The sequence below is a fragment of the Lepisosteus platostomus genome, chromosome 9 (assembly GCF_059453375.1).
Source record: "Lepisosteus platostomus isolate fLepPlt1 chromosome 9, fLepPlt1.hap1, whole genome shotgun sequence".
In the NCBI taxonomy this organism is placed as follows: Eukaryota; Metazoa; Chordata; class Actinopteri; order Semionotiformes; family Lepisosteidae; genus Lepisosteus; species Lepisosteus platostomus.
The window spans coordinates 56,646,066-56,669,729 of NC_142619.1; the positions used below are offsets into that span (position 1 = coordinate 56,646,066).

General features: G+C 40.0%; 2 protein-coding genes across 9 annotated transcripts in view; one reads left to right on the forward strand and one right to left on the reverse strand.

Annotated features, from left to right (window-relative positions):
- Positions 1-542: 542 nt before the first annotated feature.
- Positions 543-14,390, reverse strand: hdac10 (histone deacetylase 10). Of its 5 annotated transcripts, none has more exons than XM_088645755.1 (21): positions 14,268-14,390; positions 12,811-12,888; positions 12,270-12,404; positions 11,465-11,561; positions 11,096-11,193; positions 10,618-10,722; positions 10,017-10,085; positions 9,237-9,363; positions 8,527-8,592; positions 8,211-8,270; positions 7,730-7,819; positions 6,920-7,026; positions 6,608-6,675; positions 6,005-6,293; positions 5,271-5,361; positions 4,967-5,052; positions 4,569-4,625; positions 3,959-4,040; positions 3,257-3,445; positions 1,601-1,763; positions 543-1,181 (listed from the first exon to the last, which is right to left on the reverse strand). In XM_088645755.1, exons 2-21 carry the CDS (start codon positions 12,873-12,875, stop codon positions 1,129-1,131), a joined length of 2,097 nt encoding a protein of 698 aa, XP_088501881.1. In that variant the 5' UTR covers positions 12,876-12,888; positions 14,268-14,390; the 3' UTR covers positions 543-1,128. The 5 variants fall into 5 exon arrangements, with proteins under 5 accessions (XP_088501881.1, XP_088501880.1, XP_088501883.1 ...); XM_088645754.1 differs by lacking the exon at positions 14,268-14,390 and adding an exon at positions 13,743-13,842; XM_088645757.1 differs by lacking the exon at positions 14,268-14,390 and adding an exon at positions 13,743-13,840 and having other exon boundaries at positions 6,041-6,293.
- Positions 13,942-23,664, forward strand: part of cfap54 (cilia and flagella associated 54) — a 50,282-nt gene continuing 40,559 nt past the window's right edge. For 2 of the 4 annotated variants that reach the window (XM_088645750.1, XM_088645752.1), the window contains exons 1-12: positions 13,942-14,430; positions 16,178-16,283; positions 17,083-17,226; positions 17,973-18,144; positions 18,436-18,494; positions 18,844-18,987; positions 20,718-20,831; positions 21,360-21,461; positions 22,143-22,335; positions 22,566-22,670; positions 22,970-23,082; positions 23,409-23,541. In XM_088645750.1, the coding sequence (XP_088501876.1) occupies positions 14,282-14,430; positions 16,178-16,283; positions 17,083-17,226; positions 17,973-18,144; positions 18,436-18,494; positions 18,844-18,987; positions 20,718-20,831; positions 21,360-21,461; positions 22,143-22,335; positions 22,566-22,670; positions 22,970-23,082; positions 23,409-23,541 (1,534 nt within the window). In that variant the 5' untranslated portion in view covers positions 13,942-14,281. The remainder of the gene's footprint in view (positions 14,431-16,177; positions 16,284-17,082; positions 17,227-17,972; positions 18,145-18,435; positions 18,495-18,843; positions 18,988-20,717; positions 20,832-21,359; positions 21,462-22,142; positions 22,336-22,565; positions 22,671-22,969; positions 23,083-23,408; positions 23,542-23,664) is intronic. The other 2 variants (XM_088645751.1, XM_088645753.1) reach the window with 2 other exon arrangements.

Here is a 23,664-nt window from a genome sequence, read left to right on the forward strand (position 1 = left end):
AACCAAAGGATCCGCCCGAGGTTAGCCTCATGAACCGCCGGTACCCCACCGCAAACGCTCGCCTGATCAACGAGTGAACTACTGTCGGAACTGTCGACAGCTGAATTTCAGGATTCAGGACTAGCGCTACATCGGGAACGAATCGGGAAAGTGGAATCGTGTGGATTGGGTATCCAACTGAACATTGGCACTGGCAAATTCTTCTATAATGCAAGCAAGAAGAGGTGATAAAGCACAACTGACATGTCTCAGATACAGCATTACTCTAAATGTACTGCATGATTTTACACAATTGAATATTCTTACGTCTTTCAAAACTCCAACCCTAACCACAAAGTGTTCCAGAAGCAACTTGGGACTTCAAAACACACATGAGAACTAAAATGTTTTCATTCCTTGTTAAAGAAGAGTATTCACTATAAATGAATCTTGAAAACCTCCAGAGGGATGACACTCAAGCACTGAGTTAGGACACCTGTTTTAGACTCAAAGGAATAAAGAAGTTTGTGCAACATGAAAATAAAACAGGCAGAAGCAGGACATTTAAAAATATTGAAATTTAATAGCCAAAAGGTGTAAAATATAGAGTGCTAGGAAAATGTTCTCTTCTGCTGTGATAAGCATTGCTGGTTCCTGTCACGAATGACCCGCTGAGGAAACAGGAGGATGGACCCTATGCGGTACCTAAGGGGGCGAGACGAGAGGCGAAGTCCGAGTCGAGTTCCGAGGGTTCATAGAAAAAGGTAGCAGAGTAGGTTTCCAATCCAGAATAGGGCAAGGCTGAAGTCGTAGTCGAAAAGGCAGTTCCGTGATCAAAAGGTGAAGGACAATCAAGAAGGCTTCCAAATCCGAAGGCGCAAGGCAGTAGACGTAGTCGAAGGTGAGTTCCGTGGTAGGTAACAAAGAGCGAGAAGGAAACAGAGCCTAAGGCGAGGTAGGTGCACAAAAGAACAACCAATACCGAAGAGCAGAGCGTACAGAAGGGTTTAAGTACTGTGCGAGGAAGTAGGTGCGTTGATTGATGAAGAGTCGTGGCTGGCCAATTTGCAGGGGCGGTGTCGTTTGGCAGAAGTGTTCAGGACTGGAGTGTAATTAGTGCGGGTGTGTTTCCATGTGAGAATGTGGTGACTAGAGGGCGTGACAGTTCCCCTCTGGTAATGTCCCTCTCTGTTCCTGATTCACTAGAAAAGCAGACAAAACACACAAGGAGACCCAGATTAGAAAGTGTTTAAAAATGTAATGTAATCAATTCAGCTTGATTGTCATTTTTGAGAAACAAGGTTGAGATTTTGTGAAAGTCACAATGTCAGTTTAAAGAACTGTACAACTTTCAATGACTTGGACAAAATTTATATATTGTATATACTTTAGTGTAATTTTCTACATGTAAATAGCAAATGTCTAAAATAATTTGATATGTTCTATTTACAGAAACAAGGCTGATGTGATGGTTTTAACATTATATTAGTGAGTGTTTTGGTCAATAATAAAAGATAAAAACACACTGCATTTGACACCACAATATTTTTATATTGTAAAATTCCAGTGAAACCATCCCAATCCTCCTAACGCCAGACACCTGTATCACGGAGCTCCTCACCTGCAGTCTGCAGCATCCTCCAGTGTGTCTGAAGCCTCCGTCTTTGTCTCTCTACAGCCTGGCTGTTCTCTGGAAGGGCAGGTGCTAGGGGCCCCAGATATGGGGCAGGTTCCCCAAGCAGAGAGGCAGAGGTAGTTTGTAAGGTTTTAGTCTCAGAGCCCTCCTGGAGAAAAAAAAAACAAGGCCCTCACAAGAGTTAGTTACAGGCCCTCAGTTTGAAAAGCTTCAGCAATACAAATACAAACCCTAATTATATTACTGAACATCACTACAAAATGATTTTAACACCATTCTCTTGCCTGACAAATTAATTTTAATATATACAAGAACAGATTATTACATTCAGTGAATACAAATGTGTACATCATCTACACAATGTGGCTAGCACTGATCTTTGGACTCATTTTGATGTCCACTGATGTGGAATCCTTCTCCTTGTCCACAGATTGGAGAGAAACAATTAAAAAGGCCAAAAAATATTACAATAAATAGTGAAGAGTGAAAAATTTAAAGCAATGGCAGTTACATTAAACTTTTACAATGCTTTAGTAAGATCTTACTTATATCACTGTTTGCAGTTTTGGTTGCCACACTGAAAAAGACACTGCACCTCAATTCGAATCAATTCAAAGAAAAAGACACTGCACCTCAATTCGAATCAATTCAAAGAATAACTAGAATAACTACATAGTTATTGTCATGCCTTATAGGAATTTGTTCCATCAGCCTATGTAAGAAATAATCTCTTTAGTCCTGAACTGAAGGTACTACAACTCTGAACGTCTTTCAAGATTTTAACTACTGTTAACTTCAATAAATCAATAAAAAATAAAAATCAATAAAAAACAAGGACTTTACTATGTGTAAAGTAAAAAAGTTGGCATTTAGGACTTCATGTCATGAAGCATTTCTTCGCACAAAGTGTTTTGGGATTCTGGAACAAACAGCCATGATGTTATGTTGAAGGAGGTTGGATAAGAAAATTCAAGAAATGTCTGTGCAAAATCCTTAGTGTAAAAGACAGGTAGATTGGCCTCACTACATCTGCTGATCCTCACATCTGACATCTGGCCAGTGATTTCACAGACCATGATTAACACTAACCTAGGACTACCTAATGTGGACATCTTGGTCTGTGCAATCAGCCCTTACCCTAAAACATAAGAACATAAAATTAAACTTTTCCAGTTGTTGGTAACAAAATAATAAAACCATTTTAAATAATTCTACAACAAAATGTAAAAATCTACTGTAGTGACTTTCATCCCACAAGCTCTTTACAGAACACACATTAAATTAGAACACAAATAAGAACGACAATGACAAAAACAATTACTTAAAATTTAGGAAATATAAATTCTATAAGTTTGTTATGCGTCTGAACTGAAAAGTAGCAAGTCAAAAATGAAATGGTGGTGCATAATGTAAATGAAAAGAATCTACCCTGCTTTATGAAATCTCCAATCTTCATTCCATAATAATGTCTTGTATCTTAATAGAGGTAACTCAGTACCTTGAAACTACTGTACATGCAGAAGAGCGCATCCAGTTCCTGTCATTATCTCAGAATCAGAGGATTTCTGTTGAGCTGAAGAAACACGTAATGAAACTCCCCAGTGAAAGAGCTGTTCCCCTTCGCATGCCCTGTTGACTTACCTGTATGAGACACAGTAGCTGACCTTGAGCCAGGCCTTGCAGGAGGCTGGTGAAATGTGCCAGGACAGCTGCACCAATACCACTGCCTTCACCCAGTGCTGCCAAAACCAGGCCAGGACAGAACTCGTACGCTATGGGTACGATCAAACTGAGCACAGCCAGCAGGAACCCTGCAGGATCTTCTGAGATCTGAGAAATGGGGAAAACGATTACAGCGAAAGACACATAATGCTCTGCCAGTGGCTGAGCTTTGCTAAGCAAATTCATCCATTCTTTGACTGGCTTCGTGCAATGCAGGGCTGTGGGAGAGCCAGGGCCTACCCCAGCAAGCAACGGGCGCAAGGCAGGTGTCCAATAGTCCACGGCAGCTTTGCTAAACATTTTCAATTAAAATATAATTTATTATAACATCAAGAGTCTTTGGGTTGACATTTTAATCCAAACCCTTAGAGTGTGCTGCATGCACTATTGAACTCAAATGTAGGAAACAAGGTTTGCCTGTAGAAGCAGCCTAAAATGGTCAGAGACATGACCTTCTTTACTCTGCAAATATACTGTCTCTTCTCTGTTATCAGAGAAATATAACCATGAGAACAGAACCGACCATTACTCCTGCACCTGTTATACAACCCTATTTATCCTGACAACCTGACAGCACAAAGCCAGTCTTAAAGTGCATATTTCTGACACAGCACAGTATACCTTCTTCAGACACACCGGGACATGGTATGTGGATTTTCTGTCTTCTGGTTCTTTACTGCACACGTGAACCAGCAGGACTTTGCTGGAAAAAACATCAATTAAACTGTTTACAAGACATGTTTAAAGGTGAAATAAAGATTACTCACATTCCCATTATTTCATTAATGTGCACACACTACTGTAAAAAGGAAATGTATTTTTGAACACAGGGTTGTCCTGTTTGTAAATAAAGATCTTAAAAGGTGATATATCTGCACTTCCTATAACTTTTTAAGTGCTAGTAATGCCAAAAAAGATTCAATCTATGTGACAAATCAGTCTGTACTTTTTAAAACTTTCAGACATATTTGGATGCGGTGACCAATACAAACAGACAGAGGGTTGTCTGTAAAGGGTCTTATCAACGTCAAGCGTGTTTTGAAAGATACAGTGAAGTATGATCTGTCCTGCCACATACAATTAAGATAAATTTAATTTTTTCACAATCAATTGAAACAATTTTCATTATTGAGCTGCCCTCTAAAAGCAGGTAAAAAGCGTGCTTTCTCCATTCGTTTGATTTATATGGGATGCTTGACTGACTCATCCCTCTCCATCTGAAGATCCTCACCCATCATCTGCAAGCCTCAGTGGCACCTCGCTGTCTCCCAGGATCACCAGGAGCACCCTGTAATCACATACCAGGCAATGAGACTGGTATCAGCACTGACACTGGACAGTCCGATACTAGGAAACATTCCTCTAGAACAATTACTGTACAGTACATGTAAATAGCAGAACTGACAAGCGGAAGCTGGTGATCTCCTTAGTATGCTTCACTCCTAAATCTAAATATCTGTTCAGTGAAAGATACCATCTTCTTGGAATCTTAGTAGAAGAAAGTTCAGAAAATGTGTGATTCAAAAATGTTTTATTGACACAGGTATGTTTATCCAAAAGACTCATATACAAATCCAAAATGAGGAGTAAACAATTACAGGTACACTTTTAACTGATTGCTTGGAGTACCTTTCTGTGTGGGTCGTAACCCCACGCTGGGCAGCCCAAGCAGCTGTGATGCAGACATCAGGAACCACTGCCATCCCGTTCCTCACCTGGAGAAACAAACATCACAGTCACTGGTGTCCACATGGGCTCACAAATAAGTGAGGGAGGCGTAGAAGCTTCTTACTTGAATCAGTTTAAATACATTACCAATGACTGGGCTGGGCTCCTCCAAGACCCCATAAGATCTGCTGGTTCAACAGTCATCAATCTGCACTCTTTCAAGCAGTTCTACCTTTTACATACTCTTTTGAACATTATGCCTTACCTCCCTTTTCAAAATTTTATCCAGGAGCGAGAACACATGTCCCAGAGACAGCAGAGTCTTCTCATCCTCAAGTGCTTTGGAAATGGGCTCCCTGATGAAACACAGGAATGAAGACTGACATTTAAATCCTGTGAGATCAGAGACTGCAACTATTACAATTTTTTCATGCTGTTTCAAACTCGCAAATTGCATTTAAGTAAAAAAAAACATAAATTGAGGGTTTTAGCTTTCTCTGACTATCAATTTCCTTCAGGATCAATAAAGTCTTATCTACCTATTTCTAATAACAACAAGCCAAGGAAGAATTGTTAAAGATGTTTTACATCTTTTACCTTCACAAACTGGACAGAACAAATACTTAAAAATGCCTCTCCTACCAAAGAAGGATTAAAAGGAGGTTTCATTTATGCAGTCTGTGTCATAAAAGCCCTTTCAAATGCATACAAGCTCAATACGATAAAAATAAAAAGCCTTCTATCAAGGTGATACCACACCAAACCAGAACGTTCGACAAGACTACTGGAACAGGGTTGTCAACTATCCTTACCATCCAGGAAATCCATAGCACTGTCCATAAACCAAATTAGAAATGAAATGAAGAAAAAGACAAATGAAGAAAATGGAAAACAGAACCATTAGGCCTAAGAACATTGTAAGATTTAGCATGATTTTTCACTGATATGCAGCAGCATTCATGTGTGACACACTGTTAAACTGGGCAGCAGTACTCTTGCCTTTTGCCCTGGCTTGGCTGTGGTGCACTAACAGACCTGAGACCCAGAGCGGCCTGCTCCGGCCTGAGAGGCGTCCCCGTAACCCGCTGGCAGCTCTGCGGCACTAAGTCCTCCAAGTCTGCAGGGAGTACCACAGCTGTCCTCGTGGGGGGAGCGACCCGCAGGGGGGGTTCTGGATAGTGGCCCACCCAAGATTCTGCTTCCTTTGCATCTGGGGTCTTCTGGACCCCCTCATCTCCCTCCCCCACCCTGCTCCGCTTGGTGCTGGGCTCTGAGACAGGCTGTACCCCTGGGCAGACAGAGAAAAAGAGGAAGTAAAAAAGCTGCACACAATTTTGAAACCTCATGGATATAAGCAAAGAGAAGCAGCTGTGCTTTTTTCCTTATTTTACACTGTCATAGACATACACACAGTTCCACAACAATGCAGTTTTTATTTGGTACAGTTTATTTGGTGAGTTGCAGCAATGGAGACTCGCGTTTCCCTTTATACACAAACATATAGAAATATTTTCTTGTAAAACCTGAAATAGATCAAACTGTTACACGTCCAGAGAGGTGAATGCAGGCGGACCTATACAGTACAGGCAACACGTCCCTTACCAATGTGTTTGAGACAGCCCCAGTACTGCTGGTGTGCAGCCCTCACATTCTGGATGGATTCTACAGCACTGGGGAGGACAGAGTGACTCATATTAGGAAGATGCATATCAATTCACTTTATGGCATACTGTAACTGTTTGGATTTTTTAAGCGAAGGTCAAGTTGTATGTCTGTAAAAGATGAAGAAGGGGGATGCACACACAAAAAAGAATGCAAATTCAAATCACGACACAGTACATAAATGATTATTACAGCAACAACTCTATTTCCGACACACACACACTGATTTCAATAATTAGTTATTACACCCACCTCTCACAGGGCCCATTCAGCCCAGGCATCATAGGGACTGGGTCTCCTAGCAGAGACTGGACAGTCTGGCACACTGATTGGGAGAGAGTTTTGAGGTTGTACCCACCCTAAAATAAGATCACAGTGAGAAAAAATATACAGATAAAAGTGTAGACTGAACACCAGAAACATCCAGAGTAAGGCCTGTTTACAGAAAGCGTCCTACATAAAACCTTCACTGAATTATAATAATAATAATAATAATAATAATAATAATAATAATAATAATAATAATAATAATAAATTTTATTTTATATAGCGCCTTTAAAGGTGGCTTCTCAAAGCGCTTTACAGGATGACAATAACAATCAATAAGAAGAATACACAAGATAAGACACAATTACAATTACAATTACAACAATACCAATAGAGGAGACCGTGGAAGGTGGTACTAAGAAGAGCAGAGGGGTGAAGAATGGAACCAGTTAAGTAAAGGCTTTTCTGAAGAAGAGGGTTTTGAGTCTGGATTTGAAGGAGTTTAGAGAAGGTGACTCTCTGATATCCTTGGGCAAAGAGTTCCAGAGCTTGGGGGCATAACAGGAAAAGGCCCTGTCACCCATACAATATAGACGGGCTTGGAGGACAGTAATTAGAGGTCAATTTGAAACAAAGGTAAGTTTAATTGTTCTAAAAAGAAAAATCACTCTCTTTCACTGAAGCATAATTCTAAAATAACAAAGATATAATGTACCTCTCCAAAAGAGACAGTTAATAAAGAAGGCGGCTGGAATGGTTCCAGAGGGTTTCATCTATGTCAGAAAGCACACCAACCTCCAGAACAACACACAGCCTCCCTCCTGCCAGGGGCATCAGCAAGTGAGTGAGGTGGGCAAACACATCTGGGGTGGCACACATGTGCCCCTGTAGACAGGCAGACAAGCAGACACATTCAGACTCGCTCTCTGAAGTTCATAAAGTACAGGACTTTGTGCAACATCACGTTTTGTGTAAATATTAAATTCGTATTTAAATGGGATTTCTGAGTTGATAGGTACAGTGGTACACATATGTGGCCATGCAGGCATAAACACAAACATTGAAGCACAAAGTTAAAAGAAAAAAAAATTGAAATTCGAATACCAATATGGACAAAGTTAAGTTAAACAGCTAACGACCTCGAGAGATTCAAAACTTCATCCGAAGACTTTCAAAGCACTACAGATTAAAAATATAGTCATCTCTTAACATTACAAAAAACAGCTGAACGTCACTGAGAATGTGCTGCATTTAAATGTTCCAAACCAGGGCTCACCTCCGGATCTCCAACGGCTGAGTCAAACCCTGCTGATACCATGACCAAATCAGGGCTGAACTGTGAAGACAGAGACAATCCCTGAAGCCAAACATTTTTTGTGTTCATGTTGTTTCTTCATCACATGGCTTGTGTCATGTTTTACCATAACTTCCAATGCTTTATTGTGTTTGAATTGACTGCACTTCACTGCATTTGTTCCTGCATGTTCTCTTTCTTTCTATGTACTGGTGTTCACGATAATTTGGATTACTACAGCATTTAACGGGTAATTAATACAGTATAAAACAGTTAAAAATACAGAAAGCATACTGACCTCATATGCAATGGGCAGAAGGACATGGAAGAAGACAGAGAGGTAATCAGCATTCTCCATCCCAACCTGCAACCAACACAGCTTTAATAGAACAGCACTGCACCGCACTGCATCAGAGAGTGAAACAAGTTCACTGCTTATCACACTCAGGCTCTGTGGGTTCTTAATCTCTGAATGTCTCTGCTCTGCTATCAACAGTTCTTTCTAGCTTCTCTTTAGATCCATATGAGACTTTAAACATCCCTACTACACTTTTATTTTCAACACAGATACATCACGTTTTAAATGATTACTAACAACATTTGATTCTCCTACAACTTCTAGGGACAAAAAAAGCTTTCTGTAAGGTGCATATAAATTATGCTCTGACAACAGTCTTCCTCCTCCTGCTGACTCCTTCCTCAAATGCGCAACAGTTACACGAATTAGGAGGAGGACACCTTCAGGAAAGGACTGGTAATTAGCGATTTGAGACATCTATTCATAAGGCCTATCCTAAAAAACAACAAATCCTTATGTTTTAGAAATAAACTATTGATATTTCTGAAAGAATTGTATCACACTTCACTTCCGCAAGCTCTCTTCTCAGGAAAAAAGGCTCGCTTTGCATGGTAGTAACAGTTTTGTGAACATGTCCCTGAAACTAGAAGGCAGGAGCTCTCTGGGACCAGAGGTTAAGGGAAAGTCTCAGGTGGGGGCTGGGGTCTTGCCTTGTTCCAGGGCAGGTTGATGTTGAATCCAGCTCCTTTTCCTGTCCCCACCGTGTCATAGTCTGACTCTGACAGATTGGGCCAAAACTTCTGGTGCTCATAGCGGTGCCAGGAGAAGTACAACACACTGCCAAAAGCACAGAAAGACAAGTCTCCTCCTATATACTATTAGGGAAACAGAATTATGCTTAGCAGTATGAACAATTCAGGTTTATAGGCCTCCTTATTTCACTCTACTTATTTTTAAGTTCCATAATCTATGTTAATTTTGTATTTAACTAATAAAATAGTTTTAAAAAGTTCAAGCAGGTAGCTGCGTCAGCATGTGTAGGCAGCAAAGGAACAAGTTAATGTTGATTCCATGCTGAAAAGAAAAGAGATGCAACATTTTGGCTGTGGAGCCTTCTTCAAGTGTGAGGAAGAGAGGAAAACCGGCAGTTGATAAAGCATAGGAGAGCAAAAGACTGGAGTGGAGAGAAGCAGTGTCAAGGTGTGAAGTCAAAACCTGCTTTATCATCTTCCTCTCTCCCTCATACCTGAAGAAGGCTCCACAGCTGAAACATTGTGTCTTCTTTCTTTCAGCAATAGTTTAAAGAGACAAGGTTGTAGTGCTTATCACCACCAAAATCCCTAATGTTTCTGAAATAGATGTTAGGAATTAACATTTCAAAACCTGTCATCAGGGAACCAAAAAGGAACATGAGAAGGAAACATTCCCAGTTCCTGATCCCATGCACGAAAACTTCCTGGGCATGGCTACCCCTTGGACAGGACACTCACCTGGGGTCCTCCTCGAACAAGTATTGGATACCCTGTCCATGGTGTATGTCCCAATCCACAATCAGCACTCTGCACAGAATGAAAGGAATAGGTGAGCACATGGAATCCACAGGTCATTTTAGAAATAGAGACTTTCTTTGGCATTTTATTCCCCAGATTGTAAAAGTAAGCTATTGCCCAGTTTGAAAATGTGGAAATCCACTGTGTGTTCTTTAACAAAATGAAGTGTGACAATATGGATAGTTATACTCTCTAAATATTTGGAGCTTTAATTGACTGTTGCTGGAGCTGACATGAAACAGGGTTTATATGATAAAAAGGTAAAGCCCATACTGGGGCCACTGTGACCCACTGGGTCAGAGCTCATCCTGGTTTCGACAGAATTAAGATTTTAGAGGGTTACATGACATTAAGATTTTGTGCTTCTATCAGTTCTTGAAGAGAATAGCAATGTTTTCAAAAAGATGATCCAAGGAAATAAATAATAAATACATTTGAACTTATACCCCTAGGTAAAGGTAAGAGATTTCAGATGCTATCCATTAAGCAAAAGCGTGTCAAAGCGTGAAAAGAGCGTCAAGATGTAGCTCTTGGTCAGTACCTGTTGATGTTGAAGTTTTTCTTGGCATAGAGCACTGCAATGGCCACATTATTGAAGACACAGAAGCCATTGGCAACACTGCGCTGACTGTGATGTCCTGGAGGTCTGAAAAAGAAAAATAAGCAGAAAGAATGTAGAGAGATGGGGCCAGAGGGTCTGAAAGTGGTATCGGTAGCATGGAACAACACCCACAGACAAAGATTTTAGAGCAATCTCTCCTAATGTATTCAAAAGAGAAACAGTACATTTAGTTTACCTTCAGATATGCATTTAAGTACAGTCAAAGCTGAATCAATCCAAAGTACCTAATAAATATGAAATAAATACTCACGTAAGCTTACAGACAAAAACGGAGCTAGTTTAAAGAGCTGTAGTGATGTTCCAAGGCTGTCTGCCAGGATTCTATACTGTGGATGGAGATGGGATTTTGAAATGTGCAGTGCCCATGAGTAGGGTTGCTCTGAAGTACAGGACTCACCTCACTAGGGCCATACCATTCCTGACCTGCCCAGTCATCACACTGTCCACCAGCTGCAGTACAGCTCCCACAGCCAGCTTGGCACAGTGGTAAATGTTCTGCAATTGAAGGGCATGGGGACAAGTTCAGATTCACAGAACGAAGAGCAAAGAGTCTGAAACACATTCATTCCACATAGTCGCGGTACCCGGCTGTTCCTGTGACTTTGACCATACTGTAAGGCTGCAATCCCTGCTCTTTTGAGCTCTCCCAGACCTTAAATAGCATTCATTCACCAACAGCGTCCATCTCTAAATCGCACACATCTTATTACTCGACACACCCTGCCTATATAAGTCCATAACGCTGATGGTGGCGGTGACTTCTCACCGGGTGAAAGTACACATCCCCGTACTGCAAGGTAAAAGTCTTCAGCTCCTCCAGAGTCATCCCAGGGGTCCTTTTCACAGCTTCCAAGTACTCCTTGCTGCAGAGACAGGACTGTGTCAAGCCCGGAAAGAGATCAACTCCAAACCGCCACTGTCGGTGCATCAGCAGTGACAAGCAGCCCAAGGAAGTACTGGTCCTGTGCAATTGTACCAGTGGTGAATGACACCAGGAGTAAATACATCCAAATCTATGTCACTTACCCAGTTATCAAGATCTACAAAAGGATTGAAAAGACACTAACAGGAGGACTAAATAATCACTTTTATCACTGATACATGATTGTCAATGCAATAAATAATGCCATTTGTGCACTCCATGCTCAATGTGCATGCAAGGAATATTATCCCAGCTATTTCCATCTTTAACTACGTACTATACATCTGATGATTCAGATGTACCAAAAAAGGTACCTTCCACGATACAACCAAACAGGCACTTTTGTAAATGTCACGTCATATATTAAAAGGAAAATATTCATGCTATTTCTAACTACAGCCTTATAAACGGTTAACGTCGCCTCCATGAAAAGATTAAAAAAGGGGTTGCACCTCTGTTCTATAGACAATTCCATACTCCTACAGCGCAGTATCAAAGATCAGCACACTGGGGTATTAACTTGAAAATTCTGCTCTGGAAGGATGAGAACCACCTATTGGTCCCCAACAACACATGTAGCTGCAAACTACTTTTCCTCTGTGGTCTCCAATTCCAGTTCTGGGTAAATTGCCGCAGTGTCTGTACACACCTGTGAGCCAGCAGTATCTCATCCTCGGTGGCCTGGCGGACAGGAACGGGGACACACCTCTGTGCCAGGCCCTGGCTCTGCAGCGCGCTGTGCGAAGCAGTGAGACGCTCTGGGGTCTCAATGCTACATGCTGGGCTAGAAAGAGACATGGAACAAATTGCGTGAAAATATCCAGGGACACCAGTTTTACATGTTGTAACTCCAAACATTGTAGATATCCGTGCTTCCTTAAACCGCTTTGTGAATGTAATGACTAAGTACTTGTACAGAGTTCTCCACAGACTGGTGTACAACACGGGCAGCTTGCTGTTACACATCGGAAGCATCAGGGAGACCAGATGAACGTCTTGGGTACTATACTACACCAGCATGATTTAGACTTGCATTTCTACCCTATTAGAAAATGAGGATTCAAAGCAACAAAATACAAAGCACACATATGTAGACTAAGGAAATGTGATCTTACATCATTAAATCTGCCCCTAACAACAAACCTTGTACAGTATTACAATGGGCATGAAGAAGACTACCGTGTACTCACTCAACCCAGAGCAGTTTGTAGTTTGTCATTTCTTCATCATAAATCAGTGCAGTCCCCGATGCCATTTCTCACAAACAGCTGTTTAGTAAGATTAAAACAAGCAATGAGAAGACAATAATATTTTTAGCTTAATATTGGTTTTGTACCTTTTAAATGTTGCCCATCTCCAACACTTAACTGCATTTCCTCTTCACATTTATTAACCTGAAGACCAAGTCTGTACTGAGAATGCAATCATTAATAACGTTGGTTATCAGTTTTGCAGTCAGTTTCATATTCTTCGCTATCATTATGCAAATTCACAGCAAAATCTAATGAAACAGTCCGCACCATGCGAAACTTTACCAAGATTTTCTTATAAAGCGTGCTCAATTACAAAGCACAGAGTACCTTTTGTGAAGAATAACAGATTGTGCTCATAAATTACAAATAAGAATTTAGTTTGTTAAGTGACGTTAAGGAATGTATCTTTATGTTTAATAAATCGAGTCAACCTTTTCAAGGCCTACTAAAAAGGAAACGATCAAAACAGTACTATTAAATACGTCTTGATCCAACAATCACGTTAGTACAGTCACATGACAGAAAGGAGTGCTGTTGTGTTTTCCAACAGTCCGTACCACAGAATGGAGATCATTTTTAAAGACAACTTAAAAGCGCTACGTAACGGGTACGCGTAAAGTATTTTGGTGAAAAAGCAGTGTTATGTACTGAAGTCCACACTCAGCTAACTTTCTAACTCAGTTGCCTCGTTAAACTGGATATTAAACGTCTATATTTCAGATTCCAACCCAAACCCGTTTTAATAACAAAACAATCTTGATCGTTTTTTTTATTTTCTATATTATTTTTTTACCTATCATAACATGCACTTAGTTTTCTACTCGAACCCTAATTTTGTATTAAGAAACAAAATATATCTCTTTATTTACCCAAACCGTTCAATCCTGATTATAACTTTACAACACAGCTTCATAGGTCAATTCTTCCCACAGGCAATCGTATAAAACTGAAAGCACCGCCTGCGTAATCAGGGGGAGGAGAGAGCTGACGAGCTTCTCTACGACAGGCCGTGGTAAACTGATTGGCTCGTAATATATTAATAATTTAATTCGACCTGTGGTCATCCGTGAACAGCCCGTAGTTTTGAGTACACAAACCAACATTACAAGATAAGAAAACAGCTACGGGCGTAGTGTGCTTAAATTACATTACCGTAGCTGTGATTCATAAATCTGAATCAAAACAAACGTTCGGCGACTACCTGCTGATAGATAACGAAATAAAATGACAAAGTGATATGTAAACATATTTTTATTTGCCCCGTAACACGAGAAACTGTGAGTAATAAAGGCCAGACCCCTCGGCTCTTCAGTTTTCGTTACGCGTTACCATGACACCGCCAGCCTCCCTGTGTTGTTGGTGCAGCTCGCCGGATGGTTGAACTAGAGACTTACCAGCAGAGTCGAATATGGAGCCTCTACCCGCCTCTTTTTATGGCAAAATCGACAAGAAAAACCCCGTCATCTCAGCTTTTGACAACGAAATCAAAGAATTCATGGGGTACATGAAGCGAATGAGCACGTCGGTCAACTTCGATTACGAGTCTTACGCCAGAGGGTAAAGTGTCTCATAACCTCCGGTTTCCAAATGGCTGTTGCTGGGTCAAGTTAAGAAAATACTAGGATAGATATTATTTTAATAACGTGTCCCGTCCTTTTTAGAACTTTGAAACCTATAGTCCTACTCCTCTCCACGGTTTGGTTATGATATACTAGTTTGACACATCTGCCCTGATTGTCCTGGAGAGTTTATCATCGAGTCGCTATATGTTTAAATAGAGTAACCTATATTTTTTTCTGGCCCAAAATAGTTATACTGTAAGTTATGGACTGTATTTTGATAATTGTATCCCTTGCCTAAAGGCAAATGGTTCATTTTCCTAATAAAAATTATTACATTATGCTCTAACATTGCTTATTCTGGTTAGAATTCACAAATTGGTGTTGCATAAAATGTCTTGGGGTGCTCCAGCCCATAAAGATAAATTTGTTTTGACTTCAGATTAAATTTCAATGTCCAGTGTCTTGGGTGAATCTTTCAGCATTACTGTAATTCTGTTTTTATACAGTAAATCCATCTGTGGTTATTCACATTTACTAATTTCAGTGTAAACATCTTTCTTATTTAGCACAATTAAAAAAATGTGACATAAGTAGTATCTGTCTTCTTATTTACTGTAAATCTCGGGAAAGGGTATTAAAATATGTTCCTGTCCACAATATGAAAAGTAAATTGAAAGATTAAAAGCTGGTGTTACTGGAATGACTGTACAACGCCAATGCTTTGAGAGAATGTTTTTTCTGCATTTGTGTTCAGATCATATTCCCTATTTCTTCAAGTCTTTTTTTGTTCCTTTACAACAGCAGTCAGTGTTCAAAAGTAAAATCTCTAGAATTTACACTGCAGTTTACATTTAGAGGTTATACCATAGCATGAAGTAGTTCAGGTGGGTAGCTGCTTCAGCATGTGTAGGCTGCAAAGGATCAAGTAATAGGTTTATTCCATGCTGAAAAGAAAAGAAAGAATACACAACGTTTCGGCCGTGGAGCCTTCTTCAGGTGTACCATAGCATGTGTCAGTATGTTCTATTGTTAATAATTTCATCAGTCTTGTTCTGAAATATCCTTTCTGTTAAAACAAAGTGATTGCAAGAATCTGGGATGAGCGTCCAGTTATTACTTTTACATTTAATGTTTTGTCCTCTCAGTGCATGTTGGACCCTGTAGCTCAGACATCAACAGCTCAAGTCTGGCTTGTATCATTATCCAGCGGTGACAGATATGTATCATTATCCAGCGGTGACAGATACAGTAGCATTGTCTGCAGCAGCACTGAACCTGACCAAGGACAGCTGGAGCTCTCAAAGTGTCCACCAGGGGGTCCTTGGTTTGCTGGGGATGCCTGTTGGCCCGGTCAGGCAGCTCTGCATTTGCCGTTTGTGAAAAATGACGGCTGGCTGTGGGGCTGCATTTTTTGGTGGATGTTGCGCATGTGATTCAACACTCAGAATGCTGAGCGCGTTACAAAGCTGACATCATCTCCATCTGAAATCAGGACGCTGCAGTGCTCTGCCCTGCAGGGAAACCGGGCTTGTCCACTGTGCATGCTCTGACCAGGGTTCAAATCCCTGTAGTCGTCGCCAATGGTACTCATGCCTTCCTTGCCCAACCTTGGAAACCCATGTACTGTACACTGACAAATGGAAGGGCAGAGGTGAAGCAAATAAAATTAAAAAAAAGCTTATTTCAGTTTTTCAACAATAACAAAAATACTGTTGCTGTCTTATCCTTGTTTGTGTTGATAGGTCCAAGAATGTGTTTGAAATATGGAACAAGTACAAGCCCAGATTGCCCGCCTGTTATTTTGAAGAGAATCTGTTGCTTGTTGCAGATTTTCTGTACCGCATCAAGGTGTGTACTGATGTTCTTTATGTCTTTCTTTCTAAAATGGGAAGTGTTGTTTGAGGAGGATTATCATTTCTAAATGTCTGTCAACATATAGAAGAACTGTAAGGATGACCAGTGTCACATGTTTATTGCTTTTGTGCAAATACTGAATTGTACTGTTGTAGATTTATTGGCTATATACAGGAATAACATTGTAGCTATTACATCCCATTTCAGAGACACAATCAATGTTTACTTTTGTAGTGACACTTTTCTCCTGTCACAGATACAGGTTTTGTATTTTTTTATCCAAGGACAAGAAATTAAGCATGTTTATTTCATCTTTGCTTCTAGAATGTAATTCTCACCTTCCACTGGTATTTACATTGAGAATCATTCATTCATGAACATATCAATGGAACATTTGATCACGTTCTGTACATGCTGGCTGCAGTTTGAGTTATATTTCTATAATTATTCATTCATAATTATTAAATTATTGAGATCCTGCCTTGACATTTTTTCCAGTGTCTCTCAAGCTGTAGGTTTTGGTGGCTTAAATACAGTAGTCTAAATGCTATCTGATGAACTGTGTGCTACTGTGTGTTCTAATGTAAAATTGTACATGTTTGTTTGGGCAACCACAAATAACCTGCAGTGGACTATTGTGATTACTGTTATAATAAAAGGTCAGAGTAAGGGTATTGGTTCATCTTTATCGTTTTTAGGAAGCATAATCTAGTCATTTTTCTTACGGCTTTTAATAAATGCTGGCTTCTGGAAGATTTGGTGAAGAAGCTTGATTTGTGTATTGTCTCTTTAGCTCTACAAGATGGCTCTCTGGCAGGGCTATGGACGATACCTGCAGCAGTTCAGCTCAGTTATCGATAATGACATCACAGATGTCAACCAGTTCAAGAACATCTTCTTCCCGCGAGGTTTTGAGGCTGACAACGCAAAACTAACAGTGAGTATTAACTCACTGGGCTTCGGTCATTGTAAATTCTTCAGGATAATCTGGCTCATTTATTTTTTACGTTTATTTGCAGCAGTTCTAGCAAAAGCCTCTGTGGACGCACAAGTCATGTATAAGTCTCAGTTGTTCTTCGGAACTCTTTCCTTTTCTAGAGAACTTCAATTTTTCAAGGTATAGTTTTGTAATAAAAAAACATTTGAAAATAAAATAGCGGTGAAATAAAAACACAACAATAAGAGAGATCTGGAATTTCAACTGGCATTTTGCTCAAGATCACCATCACCCCCCTGTTTAAAGAAGGGCTTCCAGTTGTGAGTCCTAAATACCTCACCTCTTAATTTCTATTTGTGTTCTTGGATCCTAGTTCTATTGTTCTACTTCTGTAAAGTCCCATCTTTATCTCCTATTTAAAATTGAAGTTGTTTTTCACCTGTCTGTTCATAGACCATTGAATGTACAGTATGGTATCATGGCAGCTGGCTGCAGGTTGGTTAAGACTTTGATTAGTACTTTACAGCCATAAGATGACAGACAAGTTTGTCATCTGTGTGTGAATGATTAAGAGACAGCAAAACAGTCACATTGCTTGACTGTCATTAAAACATAATACAGTTTGATGAATTAGGTGGGTGAGTGGGTGAGATAACTTGTATGACATACCAGGTGTGCAGAAAGCAGTGAGCTGTGCTTTGAGACGGTGAGGTGATGTGTGTGCTTGACACATGTTGTGTGCTCAGTTCCGTGCACTGCAGGGCCACTGTCTGTGCAGTTTCCAGCTGGAGAGCGAGAATGAGGGGAGGCTGCAAAGTCAGGCGTCAGTCCAGAAGCTCCTGGACATCCTGGCTTTCCTGAGGCTCATGATGCAAGCAGTGCTGTCGCACGAGCGCCTCTGCTGGATACTCTACAACGGTACCTCACACTCCACACAGACAGTTGTTCACCAGGGCTCTTGAGACTGGCTGACACTGTTGACACCCAGTCATATAGCCTCACTGTTACTTATGTAGTGTCTACCTACTAAATTATCTTATGTCTGTACTCTTGTTAAAGTACGAATAAGTTTGCCCTTGTCAGTTGTATAAGTAGCTTATTTGAAGAAATAGATATATTTGATGACTTAATGAGACAATATTTAGCTGAATTAACTGTCAATCAAATATTACTGTACAGTAACTGAAAACAAACTATACCTTTTGCCAGGTTCTCTTCACATCTACACCATTTCCAGACATCTGATGGCAATGGGTCACTCTGCACAGGTACTGCACCCTTGATCTGTGTTTCATGGAAAGGTTATTTGTACTCATAATCATATTTGCAGATTTTGCTCTCATTGTTTTGAAAACGTCAATTGTGTTAAAGGGGGTTATTAGAACAAAATATATAACTTCTTTTTTTCTAAGTATCGCATAGTAGTGTTTTTGTAAAAACATGTCCTTGTTCATTTAATATTTACCATCTCATTATTGCCACGATGGTGGTTAGAGAATGTTAAATGCCTATGATCAATGAAAGTCACGTCAGTATTACTGTAATTACAAAAGTGCATTACTTTGCAATGGCTGTGCCATGAAATCTTTTTCATTATACTAACCTTGATTTGCCCAGGCTCTGGAGTACCTGCTATGGGCCAGTGTGTGCATGGAGATGACAGTGCCCCTGCTTACAGTGAAGTACCTTCCCTGGAGGGCCACTCTGTACGCTGCAGTGTGCCAGTGCTACTATGACTGCCAAGCAGGGCTACAGGCTGAGGTGAGACATGTCTGGTGCAACTTAGCCGCATGTAGTGGGGTGTGTTGCAGGGCAGTAGCTCAGTTTGTGGTTTCAATTGGCCGTAGGAAACGTAAAAAAATGACAGATCTAAAGAGTGTTGGTTGTGATTTCATTGCATTTTCATTGCATTACCCTGTTTATTAATATTCTCATACATAAGAATAATAAGTGCTTCTTTCCCAGTTCTATACTAGCTGCTAGTTGTACTAATTTGTTATTTTGACTTCATTGATCAGACATTGTTTGAAACATGCATGTTGTACCTCACTCCAGATTGCCTTAACATCTTACTTTTTGCAAAGTTATCAGAACAAGCTCTTCTTTTCTGCCTTATGCAACTTAACCACTGAGAGAGAATGAGACAGAGAGCCGCTTTCTTTAACTCTTCATTATTGAAGAGATGTAGTGTGGTTTAAGCTGAGGTTAACTGAAGATCCTGCACTGTCAAAGACTAAGTTGTCACCCTGAGCCTATGGTTGTCCTGCCCATGGTGCTGAAGTTCTCTGTGGTTTGGTTAAAAAGATGTCTTTCTGATAATAACGTATCTAATAATTTCTTTCTGGAAATGTCTTCTCAAGAAGACAGGGTTGACATTTCTGTGAAAGATGATTTACAGTTCTCTCTCATTTTATCTCAATCAATCTCCAAAGAACTTACTTAACTCATAATAGAAATCCAACTATCCATTGTCACCTTCTTTCCTGCAGCCAGATTAACTTTAGCATACTAATTGTTCCATATTTTAACTCTTAGTTTGATTTACAAGGAAGATTTGATTGTAATATGCTAAAAAAAACTTATTTCCCTTCATCTCTTCTTTCATGTTTAGTTCTTTTTAAAGATAACCTGAGCAGCATTGTCAACACACATGCACCCATTATGTCAATGCTAGGTATGATAGGTTAACACTTAACAGAAATGCAGATCCATTTCAGTTTGATGTAGTCAAGATTAAGAGCCCCTTCAATTTTCCAGTGCACTCAGTTACTGAAACAGAAGAATCAATCAAAGAGTGATTATGTTGACTACCATCCACACTTAATTTATGCAATTCAATAAAATAATTAAAAATCTTCCCTTAGTAATGTTCTGATAAAGTAAGCCAGAGGTTCTTCAAGTTGTAGTTAAGGCGTCTTGTTGGATAGTGTTTTAACTTTCAAAAATAAATTACAAGTTAGAGTCAAAGTCTAGGTTGCCTTTACATCATCAAAAAGTTGTTTTCTAGTTCTCTTTGTTCTTCCACACTAATGTAGTTCATATGTCCTTGCACTCAGCCTTGGACTGTGGTAAGTCCAGGTAATAGACAAATGTTCCAGTGGTTTTAATTAATTGAAAGATCCTTAAATGGGGGGGAAAAAATCTTTCCAACTAGAGTTTTATTTTTGCAGTTCTCTGTACCATCCTTCAATTCATGATGTAGGATCTTTTTCAAACTTCACCTCCCAAGACAGCAGCTGTCACTTTCATTTGCCTTTTCCAAAGGTGAAACAACATATACGGCACACCACACATAACCACATTTCAATATAAGACTTCTCTCCGCTCTATAAATACACATTTTCTGCCTGGCACTTGAAATTATTAACCCTCTCACAACCTGTTGTGTTATTTTTTCCCTTTTCTTTCTTTCACTGGTTTATGCTCATCGTTGTAAATGCGAATCTGTTCTCTAGTGACTTATCTACAGAGTATCATTCTTTTTCTTGTAGGTGTTTGCACGGCGAGCCTTGGGCAAGGTCAGCGAGTTGAGCCAGCTGCAGGAGATGAGTGTATCGCCACAGAGCCCTGAGACGCAGAGAACTTTCCGGGAAGCCACTGTCAAGGTCTGGAGCTGTAGAGACTGAATTCTTTTGAACGTTTCAAAAAACTATTATGGGATACAGGGAGACACTATTAATTTAAACAATTACTATTTTTGGTTCTGTTTCATTCTAAATTGGGAATGATAATGAGATATAGAATTTTGTAAAGGTTTTAGTCAGAAATGCCTCTACTTGTTACTTTAAACTTAAACAGATGCACAGAAGCATCGTGACAGAACGAAACATCACAGCTTACTTATAATCTGTATGTTAAGGACAGTTGGTTATTGTGGCGCTTGGAGAAAGTGGACTAAATGGTCTTCTGTGTTAAAAGTCATGCATAAAATTGCAGGAACTTTCTGTATAATGCTGCTGTCCTTACAGTGCACAAATTAAGCAAAAATTATAGCTGCTTGCAAAAGTTTATTTTTTTAAATTAGTGCACTCATACCACATGGAGAATAAGAACCATCATTGAAACTGATTCTTGTTATTGGAGGACATGTGCTGCTCTTCTTTAAGGGTGGCTCTTCATCTTCGATGCTGTAGGTGGCAGTGATGTTGTTTAAAAGAGCAGTCTATGAACCCCGAAGGAAACCCAAGGGGCTCTTCCGCCCCAAGCTGAAGAGTAACCTGAAGGAGATACAGAATGTGAGTATACTTCACCCCCCAGCACAACTCCAAATGCTAAATATTGAAATATTACTTTTAATTGAGCATAATATAATAAAACGTAATTTCTCAGAAAACTTATTGAGCATTGAACAGAAAAATAAATTGAGCAGAAAGTGTCAAATAAAACTTCTCACTGATCTCCTTGATTCTTTATCTAATCTATTTCTTTCTTTTTCTCTTTGATGTTGTCTGTTTTATGATTTTTCTATTACACTGTTTTGCCTCAATCCCCTGAACTACAATATGCATATTAAACCACTTTTAAATGAGAGGAGGTTAGTCGTTTCATCTAGCCCATTTGTAATCAGTCTTATGTTCTTAAGTTGCAAGCTCAGTGTTTCCAATTTCATATTTATAGTTTGTTTTTGCTGCCTGCATACAGCACCTTGCAGCTTCACTAAATTAACTGTTGTGTGCTGGGTGTTTGGCTAGTCTTGGATTTAGTTTAATTTCTTTGAATGTATTTTGCAGCTTTCACAGTTTTCAGTGATTATCCTAGTTTTGTGTGATCTCTAAACTTGAAGAATTAGGAAAAGCAGTGGCCCTAGTACAGATCCCTGTGGTACTCCATTAAATCTGTGAATTTGCATTGCTTTTCTTTTAACTCAGTAAAATTCTTTATACAGTGTTTTTTTGTGTTTTGTTCTCTCTCACAAGCTGCCATGGCCTCGAACACCCTCAGAGCGGTTGTTGGTGGAGCTGTTCGAAGGCAGTGCAGCACAGTTCCTGGCACTGTTGGAGGCACTAGGGGACAGTACGCGCCGGCCGCTGCAGACAGGCCTTCCAGAAGAGCCTGAACTACAGGAGGTGGCTCTTGAGCTGCTATTTGCTGGAATTAGCATCTTGGCTGGTACAGTGCACCACACACATACAGTACAGCACGCATCATATACCAGTTAATCTACTCATGATACGTCATTTATATAGTAGGTAGATTGCACTCACAGATGTTTACCCATACCCATAACACACTTGCACACTTAAACAGAAAGGCAACCACTCCAGGGACTATGCACTACTGCATCTCTGAACATTAAAAGTCCCTGTGGTGTTTAAACTTGTCTCTCCGTGGCTGTGCAGGAGGAGGAGGAGGATCAGCTGACAGGGGGGAACAGGACATGAGCCCGCCACCGCCAATCAGCGGGATCAGACATTCCTGCTCTCTCCTGCAGCTCACTGCATCTGGTACGTCTCTCTCTTCCTCTGTCCATCTCGTTGACTCTTCTCTTTTACAAATCGGCTTGAAGCTGGAGTTCACAAGTGGTGTTTAACTACCAATTTGCTGCCAATAGGTTTAATGTCCTCTTTAGTTGTGCATTATTCAAACCATTCATGAAGCTTTTCTTCTAGGGTTAATAGTACAATTAGAGTTTCAAACAAACTGAGTCTTTTATGAATGAAGATATCTCTTAAGTTATATAAAAGATGAATACATTTTTAAATTCAGTGCTGGTAATGTTTTTTCTGTGTATTGTTGGGTGCAGGTGAAAATGGGGTGTCTGTTGAAGGGGCTGTCAAGTTTGTAAAGCTGCTGTTCCGCTATGAGCAGTGGGAGATGTTCATCTCCCTTGCCAGCTTAATGATTCCACTGCTGCAGGTGAGCAGATTTATAACCTACAGCCACACCACTGCCAAATCGTTGGAGGTCTTGAACACTGGAACTTTTTTTACTTTTTGCCTTTTTACCACTAAATTATAGTGGACTTTACTTCTGCTGTTCATACCAATAAGCACAGATGACATGAGTAGTTCAAAAGCTGCTTAGGAAAAACATAATTTAAATATATCTGCTGGTGCCTCATTCATATTTTGTCACCATTATTTAAAGACATCCTACAAAGACAGTATTGTAACACCTGCCTGGGGTCCTGCCTCATGTTTCCCCTGTCATTTACTCCTGCCACTGTCTCTTCGCTTTGTCAGAGTCTTGATGCCCCCATGTGGTTCAAAGAAGAACTGGATTTGAAGTTGCTGGTTGCCATGGAGCCTCTAATAACAGGACAAAAGTACAAATATACCACGAAAGAGAGCAATGTGGTGGGAGAAGGAGGGCAGGGTGAGCAAGAATTAACTATTGCATCTGTCCTTACTTAAGCTCCCTTCACATTGCAGACCTTTTCGACTATATGAACAGTTACAACTGAAGAGAGGCAAGGAGGTTTGAATAACATCTTGGTTT

What these genes read in the sequence shown, in the direction of transcription:
- hdac10 (XM_088645755.1), bottom strand. Translation starts at nt 12,875, where the DNA reads ATGGCATCGGGGACTGCACTGATTTATGATGAAGAAATGACAAACTAC. An exon ending in TTGTTCGAGGAGGACCCCAG is followed by an intron (nt 9,364 to 10,016) that starts GTGAGTGTCCTG and finishes TGCTTTTGGCAG; the next exon opens with TGTGTTGTACTTCTCCTGGC. An exon ending in CAGCCGTTGGAGATCCGGAG is followed by an intron (nt 7,820 to 8,210) that starts GTGAGCCCTGGT and finishes GCCTGTCTACAG; the next exon opens with GGGCACATGTGTGCCACCCC.